The sequence below is a fragment of the Leucopleurus acutus genome (genome assembly GCF_964270905.1).
Source record: "Leucopleurus acutus genome assembly, chromosome: 16".
Classification (NCBI taxonomy): domain Eukaryota; kingdom Metazoa; phylum Chordata; class Mammalia; order Artiodactyla; family Delphinidae; genus Leucopleurus; species Leucopleurus acutus.
The window spans coordinates 86,402,631-86,416,998 of record NC_139158.1 but is presented as its reverse complement, the minus strand read 5'-3'; the positions used below and the strand labels follow the sequence as shown (position 1 = coordinate 86,416,998).

At 66.5% G+C, this 14,368-nt stretch overlaps 1 protein-coding gene across 1 annotated transcript in view; it reads left to right on the top strand.

Annotated features, from left to right (window-relative positions):
* The first annotated feature begins 687 nt into the window (after positions 1 to 687).
* The window catches only part of LAMA5 (laminin subunit alpha 5), a 55,207-nt gene continuing 41,526 nt past the window's right edge, over positions 688 to 14,368 (top strand). The window contains exons 1-3 of the mRNA XM_082858018.1: positions 688 to 788; positions 4,311 to 5,341; positions 9,720 to 9,872. Coding sequence (XP_082714144.1) covers positions 5,060 to 5,341; positions 9,720 to 9,872 — 435 coding nt within the window. The 5' untranslated portion in view covers positions 688 to 788; positions 4,311 to 5,059. The remainder of the gene's footprint in view (positions 789 to 4,310; positions 5,342 to 9,719; positions 9,873 to 14,368) is intronic.

The window sequence follows — 14,368 nt, the reverse complement described above, 5'->3', positions numbered from 1 at the left end:
TCCAAACGCCTCCCAAAGTCACAGGGCCCTTCACAGCCTGGATGGACCTGCGGGGGGTGAACCCCAGAGGCCATTCCCTCGAGCAGTGGGCACTCTCTGGGCACCTCCTCTTCGCCAGGCCTGGGGCTAGGGAAAGGCAGGACACAGGTGGGATTGGATTTAATAAAATGAACGCACCTGAGAAAGCAGGCCAGGCGCTTACCTGATGGCTCTCTGGGGCGGTGCCTAGAGGCCCAGGTGGTCAAACAAAGGGGCAGGGGCTCTGTTGTGTCCTGCGCAGAGGGAATAAGGCCAAAGTCCCCATGAGATAGAGGGGGAGGGAAGGCTGGAGGCTCTGCCAACCGGCCAGACAGGCGGGGTGTAGTTGAGAGGCCCCACAGGGCCCAGGGAGCTGCAGTGAGGGGCCTGGCTGTTACCCTAAAACAAGCAGAAGCCAGTTTGGCCTGGGAGGAGATGGGGCGAGGCACGTGTGCCAGCCAGCGCCCAGCCCCAGCAGCCACCCAGCACCCGTAGCTCTTACTGCAAGGGTTCCAGCCCACAAGGTGACCGGCCGGATTCCTTCCAGCTTGTGGTGTAGTTCGCAAAACCTGGCGTCCCCATGTCAGCGGGGCGGGGCTTCCCCTACACTCAGCGGGAGCCGGACTCTGGGCTCCTGGCCGGTCAGGGCTCTCTGCTCACGGACGGCATGCTGACCACCCCATGGGGAGTCCCACATTTCTGAGCATCCTGGGTTCTTGTGCTTTCTATAGGGCCAGGCCTGCCTGTCTAGGACACCAGTTGGGAAGGAGGTGAGCTGAGTGGGAGACAGGAGCTTTGGGGAACCTCCGTGGAGAGCCCAGGACCCGGGGGGCTGGCCAGCCTGCGTCTCGTGGCACTGGGCACACCTAAGCCTGTCTGTGCCCCTCCAGTATAAAGCCCCCCCATCAGGACACCCGAGGCTCAGGCCTGCAGTGGGCACCCTGGGGGCTGGCCTATGAGCTGGGCACACAGCAGGCAGAGGTGGACCCTCCGGAGCTCCAGGCTCAGAAGGTTCCCAGAGGGGGGCCCTTGGCCGGGCAGCATGGGGTCAAAGCCGTCCGCTCCTCGTTGGGGTCAACGCAAAATCTGGTGGCCTCCGAGCTTCCCCAGAGCTCATGCCCTAGAGGCCTGGAAGGGCCCAGAGGTGGCCCAGCTGGGGCCACAGGCAGCGGGGAGACGCTGCTCCTTCAGGAGCATCAAGGGGCCTGGCCCCAGACCCCCCTCCGCCGGGAATGCTGGGGCTCCAGCCTGGCCCCAGCCTTCTGGTGCGCGTTCAGCTCATCGAGGCCTGTCCTCTGCCCTCTGGCCTCCAGCCCTTCCAGGGGACCATGCAAGCCCAAGGCCAGGGGAGAGTTCTGGGCTGAGTAATGGCCCAGAGGCCCCGGACTCTCCCGGCCCCAGACCTGCTGGGTTTACAACCTTCTAATGAGCCCTCCTCTCAGCTGTGAGTCCTCAGGGCGCCCAGCTGGGCTGCGTCCTCCCCTCCGCAGGACTGGGCTGGACCCGGGCTGCCAGGGCCCCCAGCATCAGCCTTGCTGCCTGCCCTGTGGATGGACGGATGGGGGACATGTTCTCACCAGCTGGGCTCCCTGGAAGGTATCAGAGCAGCCCTGGGGCAGGGAAACGCGGCCTCAGATATTCCAAACCACAGCCTAGCCTCTCCTGAAACCTCTTCCTGCCGAGACAGACCGTCCCAGTCACGAGCAGAGAGCTCGGGGCTTCTTCCTCCCACGCGGCTGCGCGGACCCACTTCCACAGTGCAGCTTCTCCCAAGAGAGTGGGCTCCGGAACAGGCGGTCAGGCACAGCCATCGGTTATGATTGTGACGCGATGACGAGGCTTGAGTGCAGTGAGGGGCGCCCCACGCAGCTGCTCCCTGAGAGGTTACAGTTACGGCTCGGGCTGAGGCAGGTGTGCCCATGGCCTGGCCTGCTGGTCCCCACAGCTGCCCCGCAGATGGGGCTGAGCAGGGGCTCCTGGGGATGCCGTAGGAGTCGGGGCAGTGGCTCAGGTGAGGGCCGCTGTCCTGAGGGCAGGCTCCCCTGGCCCAGGCCACACGGCAGAGGCCATACCCCTGGGCTCAGGGGGAATTGGCCAGACCCCCTACCTAGGTCCAGGAGCACCTCTTCCCCACTCAGGCTGCCACCTGTGCCCGACCTCCCACGGGTCCCAGGGCTTCTGTTACCCTGGGGCTGGGTGGGGAGGGGCTCTGGGTCTGGGGTCTGCCCTCGGGGCATGTCCAGAGCCTAGTAGGACAGAGGCGGTCAGGCTGCCTCCATGGCCCTCCCCCATGAGCTGACCCCCACCCACTACCCACCTCCCACCTCCCAGGACTGAGCATCCCTCCCCTGGATTTAGGACAGAGGCTGGGGCAGGGCAGCCTGCTTGGGGGGTGGGGGGCACTACCTCAGGGCCCCATACCCAAAAGGTGCCCAACACATGCGAGAGGAGAAAATGAATGCCAGTCCAACTCCCTCTCCCTTGCTAACCACACGCTCTTGACTGACCCCCCCGCCGTTGGAAACTGACCCCCAGTTTCTGAATTCATAAGTAGGAAAGGCAGCTGGGTGGCCCAGGAGTCAGAGCAAGATGGGAGATGCACTCGCCAGGCCTTTTGGAAATGACTGGCTGGAAATGTGAGGCGGGAAATGGGTCTCCCGCCCCCAGCCCCGCTGACGACCTTCCCCTAGAACCACCACCGGCCAAGAGGTCAGTGTGTAGCCCGACTGGAATAACACCTCCATCCTCCATGCCGCCCACTCCTGCCCCAGCTGGGACGCATAAGCTGGCACCAGGTGTGGGCAGAGTGGGCACCTCGCCCAGCCCCTTTCACCACATTCTCCTCTGCCCACTTCACCCACCCCCTCCCCCCAGGCCCGGGCCACCAGTTGCTCTGGGGCAGCTGTCTGCCTGGAAGCAGCTCGGCCAGGATTAACCCTCCCCGTGCTGCGCGCATTCTCGGGCAGCAGCCCCTCCCTCCCGCCTGCTCTCGGATGGCGGATGACTGGCCCCTAGGAGGCTCAGAGGGCTCCCACCCCTCACCTCTAACCGCTGGTCCCTCCACGGGGGTTGGGAAGCCGACCTGGGGGGGTGGAGGGTGGGAGGTTGCCAGCCCCAGTCCCCAGGCTGACAGGTCCCCAGCTGTCAAGGGGGTGCCGGGGGCCAAAGTGCTCTGCTGTGATGTGCGTGACAGGGGACCTCCGGGCAGTAGGGAGGGTGGGGCGGGGTCAGGTCAAATCCCCCATCTGGAAACCCTGCTACTGTCCAGAGGCGGCTCTCCGGCTGCTCCTCCCACGGGATCATAAATTAGCTGGTGAGCTGGCCCGTGGGGGACTCAGGATTCCAGCATGGCCTGTCGCCCCTCCCCCACCATCTAGGCCAGCCCCTCCCCCACCCAGAGCCTCTCCGGCGGGGAACCATCTCTCCTCCCCCTCCCCCAGGTGGAGTTACGGAATTTCCTGGGAGTAGGGGGAGAGGAGAGGGGAGAGGGGAGGGGAGAGGGGAGAGAAGAGGGAGGGTCATCCCGCTGCCTATTTCTCAACTCCTAGAGAAGCGGCAGTCCAGTCCCTTGGGAGTTGGGAGTTGGATTCGCAGGAGGCCAGGGGACAGCCAGGAAGATGTGGCTAGTGGCGCAACCTTCCGGGAACAGCTGCTGGGGCAGAGCTCCCACCAGGACCAGCTGGCTGCCACCCCACACATTTACTCAGCTCCCCAGGACTGTCCAGGGTGTCTCAAGTGGGACAGAGACCCAACTGGCCTGGCTCATAGACCCGGGGGGAGCTGCCCCATCAGGGCTTCCCTTGAGGCCGATCTGGGCCAGGAGCTGGAGGGGAGGAGACCCAGTGGCCGAAGCCACCCAAACGCAGAATCAGCTGGGACACAATCCTGAGTCAGGCCTCTACGTCCAACCCCATTTCCCCAGCGTCCTTGAGTGCCTGCCCTGAGCAGGAGGGTTCCACTGGCAGACAGAGATAGTGGGGTCCACAGTGCCCCAAAGCAGGGAATCCCCAGGCACAAGGGTTAGCGCCCACCTGGCCCTGCAGCCCCAGCCCCCGCAGGTGCTCAATAGATGTCCTCCTTCACAGGCAGCCTTCCTGCCACCGGCAGAGCCCTGGGCATCTTCCCTTCACTGCAGGGGCCCCATGGGGCCAGTCCCTCCTGATACACCTCCCTATTTTAGAGTATTTTTGAGCCAAACCCTGGGTAGCCGGGGGTCGGGTGGGATGGAATCTGACATGGCCCCCGCAGAAAGGCATGGAGTCCCTAATCAGGGTCTCCCTGTCCCTCGGCAGATCAGATTCCCTCGCTACTACTGCCACTCACAGCTGACGGAGAGCACCTTCCCACACACCTGCTGGATGGGGCAGATATGGGGGCCAGTATGAGGGGTGAAAAACCAAAAACCGGCCGGGGAGAGGCAGCGCTGCGCTCCGGAGTTCACCCCCTCAATCCCGGGGGGACCCCGGCGATCGGACTCCCAGGCCGCGGTCGCTCGGGTCGCTCTGCCGGTTCTGGGGTTGCGGGTGGGGCCGGGCCGGGCCGTGGATGGGGCAGATGCCGGGGCTGGACCCGGAGCGAGCGTGCCTGACTCCCGGCCGCGGCACCAGACCCGGGGCCGCCGGGGGCGCTCGGCCGCCGAGAGGTGCCCGAAGTTAGGGAAACAAAGAGTGGAGCCGCTGTACGGGGAAGAGCGGGCCGGCGCGCCCGGGGCCTGGGTGCCCGAGGGCGCGAGGGGGCCGCTTGGGACCGGGAGCCACGCCCCGGGGGCCGCCGCGGCGTCGCGTTCCCACGGCCCGGCCCGAGGCCAGCAGGTGTCCCTTCCAAGAGGCCGGCCGGACCGGGGTCCCAAGGGTTAAGGCGGCCGGCAGCCCCTCCCGCCGGCCTCCCCCGCCCCCTCCCCGGGGCGCGGGGCTCGGGCGCCCAGGCGGGCCGGGGCGGGGCCTGACGTCCGCGGGCGGAGCGAGCCGAGTCGAGCCGGGCCGGGCGCCGCGCTGCAGACCCGCCAGTCTCCAGCCTCGCTCGCCGTCCCCGGAGCTGGAAGATGGCGAAGCCGGGCGCGCGGCCCCGCGGTTCCCGGGGCCCCGCGCCGCTGCTGCTGGCCGGGCTGGCGCTGCTGGGCGCGGTGCGGGCGCGGGAGGCAGCGGGCAGCGGCTTCAGCCTGCATCCGCCCTACTTCAACCTGGCGGAGGGCGTCCGCATCGCCGCCTCCGCCACCTGCGGCGAGGAGGCCCCGACGCGCGGCGCCCCGCGCCCCACCGAGGACCTCTACTGCAAGTTGGTGGGGGGCCCCGTGGCCGGCGGGGACCCCAACCAGACCATCCAGGTGAGCGCGGGCCGCGGGTCGGGCGGGCCAGGCCGGGGTGGCGGGGACGCCGGCGCGGGGCACGCACCGGGCTCGGACTCCGGAACTCCAGCCCGACTCGGCGAGGAGCCCCAGGGGCCGCGGAGAAGCCAGGTACGGACCGCGGCCCCCGCCGCCCGTCCCTACGCCCCGTTTCCGCCTTTCGGCGGACGGAAGGGACCCCAACTCGGCCCTTCGGGCTCAGCCAGAGAAGTGCGCGTGTCCCAGGGAAGGCGGCACGCAGCGGACCCGGGCGCGGCCGGCACCGCTCGAGTTCGGCGGCGGCGGCTGGCCGGAGGGGAGGGGCTGGTGCCTGGTCCCCGGCGGCCCCAAGTCCTGGGATCCCGGCGAGGGCGGGACTTGGCCTCCCCGGACGGCTGCCTGTGGGATGGGGGCGGACCACTCCGCCTTCCCCCGGGACAGGCTGGAACCTGCTGGCGACGGGATGGGACGGGGATGGGGCGGGAGGGGCCAGACAGAGCTCTCGCTCCCGCGGGTCTAGGGAGTCGGTGGGACCCTCAAGGTGGGAGGGGGGCAAACGGAGGGATTTTTAACTGAGGAAGGGAACACAGACCGGCTGCCGCTCTGCCTGGGGCGATAGGGTCTGCCCCAGAGGCTCCCTGCCACCCCGTGCTAGGCCCATCCTCCCACCCCTGCCAAACCTGAGGGAGAGTCTGGGGGCCCCAAGGCTGCTGTAACCTGAGCCTCAGCCTCCGGGGACTTGCTGCCACCTTTCCGGTAGGAGAGGCTGGGGGAGGGAGGAGGTAGTTGGAGAGTAGAGTGATGGGGTGGGTGATGAATGAGGGAGCCTCAGCTGGGGCCCCTTCCCTGCCGCCGGCCCCACCCACCCCCCGGGAGGGAGGAGTACGAGGGGGCCCTGGTGCAGCAGAGCCATCCGGGACAGAAATGTCCCCTCCCGCCGGTTCCTGGACCCATGATCTCCGCAACGCCCTGTTCAGCTGAGCAGGAGGTCTCAAGCCCACGTTTCAGGTGGGGAAACTGAGGCCTGTAGAGCCCCAAAGCCAGACCAGGATCTGGCTGGGGTGAGCGGGGCGACCTGAGACCCCAGCACGGGCCCTTAGCGCTTCTGGGTGACATCAAAGGGGACAGGTGGAGGAGAGGAGCTTTGGGGGGGGGGTCTCCAAAGCTGTTCAGAGGGCCTGGCTCAGCCCTGGCCACCCCTCCTAGATGCTCAGCTGGGATTCCGCAGTTAATCAGCCCAGGCTCCAAGCCATCTCCCTGTTGGAGAGAGGCTCCCTGTTGCCCACCTGTGCTGCCTGGCCCAGGCCCTTGAGGAGGGGCAGCTGCGTGGATCCCTGAGGGAGGGGTCATTTATTACCACCTCCTAGTGCTTAAAGGAGCCGCACAGGAGCTGGTGGCCTGGGGTCAAAGGCCTTCTCCTTAGCTGTGTGGCTCCCCCCCAGCCTCAGGCTCCTCATCTGTAAAATGGGAACAACACGAGGGCCGGCCTCACCCGAAGTTGTGGGCTTGGCCTGAAGGGCCGGGGAAGCTGTCCGTCACACAGTGACCGCTTGGCAAGTGGCAGTGGCTGTGCATGGCGAGCGAGGGGGCCCTGAGTGAGAACTTCAGCCCTGCCCTCCCAGCTCCCAGTCCGGCAAGTTGGAGCTGAAGCCTGTCTTTGAAACTCCGTAGCGCTCAGCCATCGCACCCCTGTGCTGAGGCTGCCAGGGCAGAAAGGCCAGCCGGAAAGACTGAAGGCCAGCCTTAGTCAAGTTGCTGGACCCACTGGAGCCTCTGCCCTGTCCTCTTGCGGGATGGGATCTGCTCACCGCCCTGCCTTCCTGTTGGGTTGGTGTTTGGGCCTTGCCCACAGACGCTGGAGCTGAGTGGCCAGGCGCACCTCTCTGTCCCAAGAGCCCAGTCTTGCGGGTGGATCAGGGAGGACGTGGGCCCAAGGCTGCAGACCAGCAGCTCCCAGGGCCCCCTGGGGGAGATAGGACGGAAGCTGGCCGGGGTCATGCCACCTGGGGTGTGGGGTGAGCCCTCATGGGCATCGGGGCAGCTAGGGCAGGCAGAGGGTTCCTTGGGAGTCTGGCCCTGCGACTTCAGGTGGGCATCGGAGGAATTCCGTGCTGGCCCCAGCCCCGCAGGGGAAGCCGGGGGCTCGGCTGCCAGCGTGGTGACTCACTGGGAGGGGAAGTCCTTATCACTGCTCCCTGCTTCCTTGCTCTGTTCCTGGCAGGACCCTCTGCAGCAGAAGGGCGGGGAGAGGCTGCCCTCCCCAGCCCCATCCGTCAGGCAGAGAGGTCGGCAGCGACCACGTCACCGAGCAGTCCCGCTGCGGCCACATGGGCGGTAGAGTCATCTTCCCCTGATTCTCTGGGTGGACATGAGCAGACACGTCCCTTGGCTCCCTTGACCAAGGGAGCCTTCTTTGGAAGGCCCACCCCAGCCAGATGGCCCTACCCACCACCTCTGAGAAGCCCCCCAGCTCCGCCAGGCCCCACACAGCCCCCACGCACGTGCTTAGCGCTCTCGGTGAGCCTCTCTGAGCCCCTCCTCTGCTCACCCTCTGGCCGCTCCCACAGGTCTGGGAGCCGGAGCCCGGGTTCCAGTCTGGGGTTCAGCGTTTGAGCTGGTAGTATGGCCTGCACAGATGGTACCCCTTTTCTGGGTGTCCTCCATTGCTCCATCCCCTCGGCGTGGCACCTCTGGGTGGTGGCCTCAGGGACACAGTTAAGAACGAGGCAGGTGCGCCTCCCCCCGCCCCCCAGGAGGCAGTAAATGGAGAATTGCTAGTAGCCAGACAACTGCACATCTCCCGTGGTAGAATAAATAAAGCACAGTGGTGGGCCGGAGTTGTGGTCTGGAGCTCTGGGGCTCTGCTGAGGAGGTGACAGCTGAGCTGGAGGACAAGAGATCAGGGTGCCGAGGCCCCAGGGAGGAGCAGGGTAGAGATGGGGTCAGCCAGAGCGCCCAGCACGAGGGGTCCCGGGAGCCCCTGGGTGGGAGGCTCGGTGCCTGAGTCTGCTGCCTCGTGGTCTCTCCATCCCGGGTGCACCGTGGAAGCCAGGAGCACACGTGTCCGCGCCACGCGTGTGTGGAGGCTTGGGGGCTCTCTGTGGCTGCCGGGCCTGGGAGTGGGGCAGGGCATCTCCCATGCTCCCACCTCTGACTCCTAGGACAAGGTCTGGCCCCCTGGGAGGCTGGGAGGGGTGGAGTGGCCGCGTTTCCCAGACGTGGCCTCTCTGGGCCTCAGACAATGCCAAGTCTCCGAGGGCCGCCTTTGTGTGCAGAGGGACAGCAGGTCTGGTTTCCTCTGGGGTGGGAGGTTGGGCCTCCCCTGGGCCAGCAGCCAGGGCCCAGCTCTGCCTCTGCCCCCGCCCCCGAAGCTTCCAGCGCCTACTCCTCCGCCATGGGGACAGCAGGCCAGGATGATGCTGGGAGCCCCCTCTCTCCCCTCAGAGGGCAGGGCCCCGGCAGGGGGCTGGGCCATGACAGAAGCAGCTGCCAGGCCCCGTGTGGATCCGTCAGTCCTACAGTGGCCGAGGCAGGTGCCAGCATCGCCCCCACTCTTCACCCCGGGGCGCTGAGGCTGCCGTGACCTGGCCCGGTCCCAGGGCTCGGAAGTGGCAGAGCCAGGAGGCCCAGGCCTCGTCTGCTGGCTGCCCGCGTGCCTCCACTCTGGGGCCTGTCCCCACAGGCTCCCGAGATGGCTTAATTCCACCTGTCTGGAGACCCTAATCCAGATGGGCCTGGGTGAGAGCCTGGTGGAGAGGTTTGGGGGATGATGAGCTGGTGGAGGTCAGGAGGGGCTCACATCGGGCCTGGGCCTTCTGGCTGTAGCCCCACCTTCCTTTCTCTTTAGGTCTCCCCCAGGCCCCATCCTGCAAGAGCCCTTCTGAAGCCCCCTGCAGTGGCTGGTGGTTGAGGGGCGGGGGTGGGCGAGAAACGTGTGACTTGCCCCTTGACCGGGCTCTTACCCCCTCAGCTCCAGCTACATTGGCTTTCTTGCTGTTTACTCCTTGTTTGCTCTTCCTGCCCCAGGGCCTTTGCACAGCCAGCCCCTCCGCCTGGAGCACACCCGCCCCCTTATGGTGTAGGCCTCAGATGCCACCTTCTCAGGGAGGCCCGCCATGTTTTCCCACCTGCAGCGGGTGCCCTGCTCCCTCCTCGCTCTCCTGTTTCCTCTGTAATGGGTGTGATCATCTCTCACATGAACCGTATCCCAAGTTGAGAATCGTATTTGCTCTCAGTGTGTACTTGCCAGGTGAATGAGTGACTGGCGCACAAGGGTCCACAGATTGGGGGTGCGGCCAGTGTGATGGGGTGGGAGGGTGACCAGAGGGGTAAGGAGTCCCAGCCCTTCTTGTCCATCTGACCGCCCCTTCCCCTGCAGGGCCAGTACTGCGACATCTGCACAGCTGCAAGCAGCAACAGGGCACACCCTGTGAGCAACGCCGTTGACGGCACGGAGCGCTGGTGGCAGAGCCCACCGCTGTCGCGTGGGCTGGAGTACAACGAGGTCAACGTCACCCTGGACCTGGGCCAGGTAGGGTCCCTTTTTCGCCTTCTGCAGCCTGTCCCCTATGTCCCTGGCCAAAGGGCTCACCGTGGGGCGAGGACCAGAAGGTGAGGTGTCCACCCAGAATGAGCTTGGGAGGCTGGGCAGAGGCTGGGCACAGACGGGCTGCTGGTGGCCGGCCCGCACAGACGGAGGCGTGGCACTGGGCACCTTCCGTTTGTTTTCTCAGCATCCTCGTGGTGCACAGGGAGAGAGGGGCGCCGGATGGGGGGCTTACCAGAGGTCACGTGGAGAGCTAGGGTGAGGGGCGCTAAGGGGACAACACGGAGGTGGGGCTGAAATGCTGTGAGCCCTGGTGTTTACTCTGAGGAATTCCTCTGCAGGGAGCCAGGCTCCACTGGCGGGAGTGGGAGGGGCTCCAGGAATGCAGAGGAGGCCAGAGAAAGTGGACATTCCTAGGATACCTGTGCTGCAGAGGCCAAGGAGGGGTTAGGTGTGCCCGCCCAGGCCCCTGCACAGGCAGGGGTGGGGGATGGGAGCCAGGTGTTTCCCAGTGACAAATGAGCCCCCCTTGGTGGACCTGGGCTGCGTCCCACTCCCCATGTGACGTTGTTAGGTGCCGGGCCTTGGTATCCTGGCCTGTGAAATGGGCCAACAGTCCCGATGCCTCCTTGGATGGGGTGGGGGAGGGGGAGGTAGGTGAGGCCAAGCCCAGAAGCGGCCACAGCTCTGGGCCTGCCTGGGAGCTGGGTTACAAGGTCGATCCTGCTAGACCTCGCCTCCACCCCCTTCCCTGTTCATGGGGCCGGGGAAGGAGCTCTAGACCGTGAGTCCAGGCGCCTGAGTCCAGGCCGGCTTTGCCACGGTCCCGGTGTGTGACCTGCTGGGTCTCTGCTCCTTGCTGAGCCTCCATGCCGCTGTCATCCTGGGGGCATTGGAGGAGAGGTGGTGGAGCATCTCCTGTGAGCCTGGCTGGAGGGGCTGCCCATCGTGGGCCCTGCCTGCGGCTCCGGGGCTGGTGGTGCTGCCTGACCCAGGTCTGGGTGGGGCTGGGCCGATTTCGCTTCAGCTCCCTGGGCTTTCACTGCATCTGTGCTCTCTTACCCCCTGGAGGCAGGGAGGGACCTCAGCAACCCTGTGCGCTCCCCGGGTGCCCCTCTCTCTGGCACTGCCACGGGTGGGGGAGGGGGAAGTGCATTCTGCCCCTGCCCCAGGGTCAATCGGGGAAACTTGTGCTGAGCTACTGGGCCCTTCTCGCCCCTCCTCCCCCGTGGACAAGCCTGGCCAGACTAGGGCAGGGCAAGGGCCCTTGCTGGGCGCACAGTGGCCTGGTCTCCATGACAACCCCAGGGTGGCCCGGAGCAGGAGGTGCAGCGGATGGGGCCGAGGGGCAGCTCGGATGGCGCTCAGCTCCCCCTGGCTCTGTGGCCCCTGAGGCTCGGTGTCCATATGTAGGAAATGGGCCAGCGGGGTGGAGGCAGGCGGCCCATCTGCTTTGTAGACTGGGCCTGGGCCGGGGAGAGGGTTTCACTGTGTACGTCCTGCTCCTCTAAGCCGCAGTTTCCCCGACTGTAAGATGACGCAAATGTAAAATGACTCAAGTGACTGTAGGCTGGGCCTGGGCCATTTCCAGCCCTGTCTGGGGGGGGAGATTGACCCACCCATCCACCTAGCCATTCTTTCTCTCTCCCTGCCCCCCATCTTCCCTTCCTTTTTGCCACCCACCCATCCACTCATCCATCCACCAGCCCATCCACCTAGCGTTCATTCATCCACCAACGCTTCTTTCCATCTACTCAACCCTCCCTCCTCTCTTCCTTTCTCCCTCTACTGACTTCCCAAAGCCCCATCTAGGTTGGGCCAGGGGGCTGCCAGCCTTGGTTGGGGTGGGAGCTGGTGAGCTGGGGGTGCCCACCAGTGTGCTTTAGAGCTGGGTGGAGCGGAAGGGCCCAGTTTCCAGCTCCGCGGGCGAGAGAGCTCTTTCCGGGGCACGTTTCTGAGCCACTGTGGAATTTCAGGGGAGACGTGCGCGTTCACCGCCTTCCCTTTCGGAAAAGGAGCTTGTCGCCCCTTCCTCCCTTGGCCACTGCGCGACGACTGGGTCCCTTCAGGGTGCCCTGCTCACGGGGGTCGGGGACAGAGACCAGGTCCTGCGTCGGCCGAGGAGCCCCACTTGGGGTAGGCGGTAGGGGAGGACGGAGGTGGCATAGGCTGGGGCACTGGGCGGGAGGCGTCTTGGAGGAGTGGGCCCGACTTGCCCGGCTGGCCCTCATAGGGGCCCCGGGGTCTGTATCCTCAAGTGCCCCCAGGTCTGGTGAGGCAGCAGCAGCTGGGGCCCGCAGTCAGACTGAGGATGTCCCCAGGCAGGGCAGGACCCTCTGAGCACACTCCCTGGGGCAGATGGGGAGAGGCCGAGTGGGAGGGGCCTGGCTAAGCTGGTTCAACCCTGGGGGCTCCCTTGCTTTGGGGCTGGGCCGCTGCTCGAGGCGCAGGTCCTGGGGTGGGGCTGGGGCTTCTGTGAGGAAGCGGGCTGAGTGGGCAGTGGGGCTGGGCACTCCCAGTGCAGCGGCTGCCAGGGGCCTTTGTTCTGGGAGCTGGAGCGGATGCCCCGGGAAAGCGGGGCGGGGCAGGGCGGGGCGGGGTGATGGGGCAGCTGGCCCTGGGCATCAGGAGGACTTCCTGCCCTGGGGAGGACAGAGGGCTGGTGGGGCCTGGTCCCTGCGGCGTCTGCCTGTGGGGGGCCTCGGAAGCCTGCTCGCTCTGTCTTCCGGTCACACCTCATCCTGTTCTGACCTTCCCCGTTCCAGGGTGGGTGAGGGCCGTTGGACCCTCTTCCCCCATTTTGCAGATGGAGAACCAGGCCCCAGGAGCAGAGACCTGGCGGGAAGGGCGTGGCGAGGTCTAGGCCTTTGCCGTTGCCCTGCTCACCATGTGGGTCTCAGCCAGGAACCCTCAGACCTGAGAGAACTGAGCTGTAGGTCTGAGGTTTGCGGGCTGCTCGCCTCGGAAAGGGGGTTCTCCAGAGCGGGCAGTCTGCGCGGCTGGTGACTGAGGGGACACTGGCCTGTCCTCCCGGGGGGCACAGTGGGTTCTTGCTTCTCTCCTGCATCCTGCCCACCTCAGGCTCCCCGTCGCGGAGCCTCACCCGTCCACATAGCCCGGTGGTCTTAAGGAGCTGGGCAGGGTTAGGGCTGGCCCTGGGGGGCGTCCCCCACCCTCTCCAGACGCCCGCTTCCTGGCCTGGCCGTGGGGAGGGACTCTCGCCAGCAGCCCCCGCCCCTCACCTGCGGGCTGCAGCCCTCATTCCCCAGATGCAGGTGAGGAATGCAGATCCCCTGCTGACCGTGAGCTGTGTTTTCTCCTTGTGCCCTGGGCGGGGTGGCCCCTTATCCCAGCCCTGAGAGGCTGGGGCTGGAGGGGCGTGGCCTGGAGACCAGGTTGGGGGGTACAGCGGGGGCAGAGGGGGTGAGGTGCAGAGCGGGGCTGGGCTGGTGGTGGAGCGTAGGCTGGGGGAGTTGGGTGTGAGGCCAGAAGGTGTTGGTTGGGGAACTCTAGAAATGCCAGGGTCGGGGGTCTGCCCTCCCTGGGGGATGGCGGGGGGGCGCCAGCTGCCCCCCACCGCGTGGGGGTGTGCGCAGCACCTGGGGAGACAGAGCCAGTGTGGAGGAGAGGCCGGGCTTGGCCGGGCCAGGCTCCCTTCTCTAGGTGCGGGCGCAGAGAGCACCTGCTGGGGCCTTGGCGCCGCGCTGAGGGTCCCGGACGTGCCGGCCGTTTTGCGGCCGGGATGCCCCGTGCAGGTCTGCCCTGCCCGCCGCGGTTCTGGGCCACACACCCTCCAAGCTGGCCCACTCAGGGCTCCCCGGGCAGGCCTCCTGGTCCTGGCGTGCCCGCCAGTCCTCTGGGTTATGAGGTCATGGTCACTGGCCTGGCTGTCCAGACCTAGCTGGGCGCTCCGCCACATGGCCAGTGCCCCAGGAGGGTCAGCGGGTGGCTCGAGGGAAGTGGCAGGAAGTGTGGCTGGGCTGGCTAGGCTCTAGCTGCAGGGCCCGGCAGCCAGGACAGGTGCAGCGGCTGGGCCGGAGGTGGCCCCTTGAGCTGGGATCCCGCGGAGGAGAGGGCGGGGCGTCCGGGATGGCCTCCCCACCGAGGGTCCTCGGGCCGGCACAGGCCCCACCTCTCCTCGTGGGAACCGCGAGACCCTGCCTCTCTCTGCTTGTCGCTTTGCTCGGAGGATGCGGGGCCGGAGGGGCCCCCCGTGCCCGGGGCTGGGGGCCGTTCGTCCTCGGTCCCCTGGCCATCCTGGCACACTCGTCTGCTCACGCTGGGCACACACAGACACCCCCGCCACCCCACACTGACTCCCCCAGGCTCTGGTGGCCCCCAAGGCTTCTGTTCTCTGTCTGCTTTTTATCTTTTAAATTTAATTTATTTATTTTTGGCTGCGTTAGGTATTTGTTGCGCGGGCTTTCTCTAGTTGCGGCGAGCGGAGGCTACTCTTTGCTGCGGTGTGTGGGCCCCTTGTT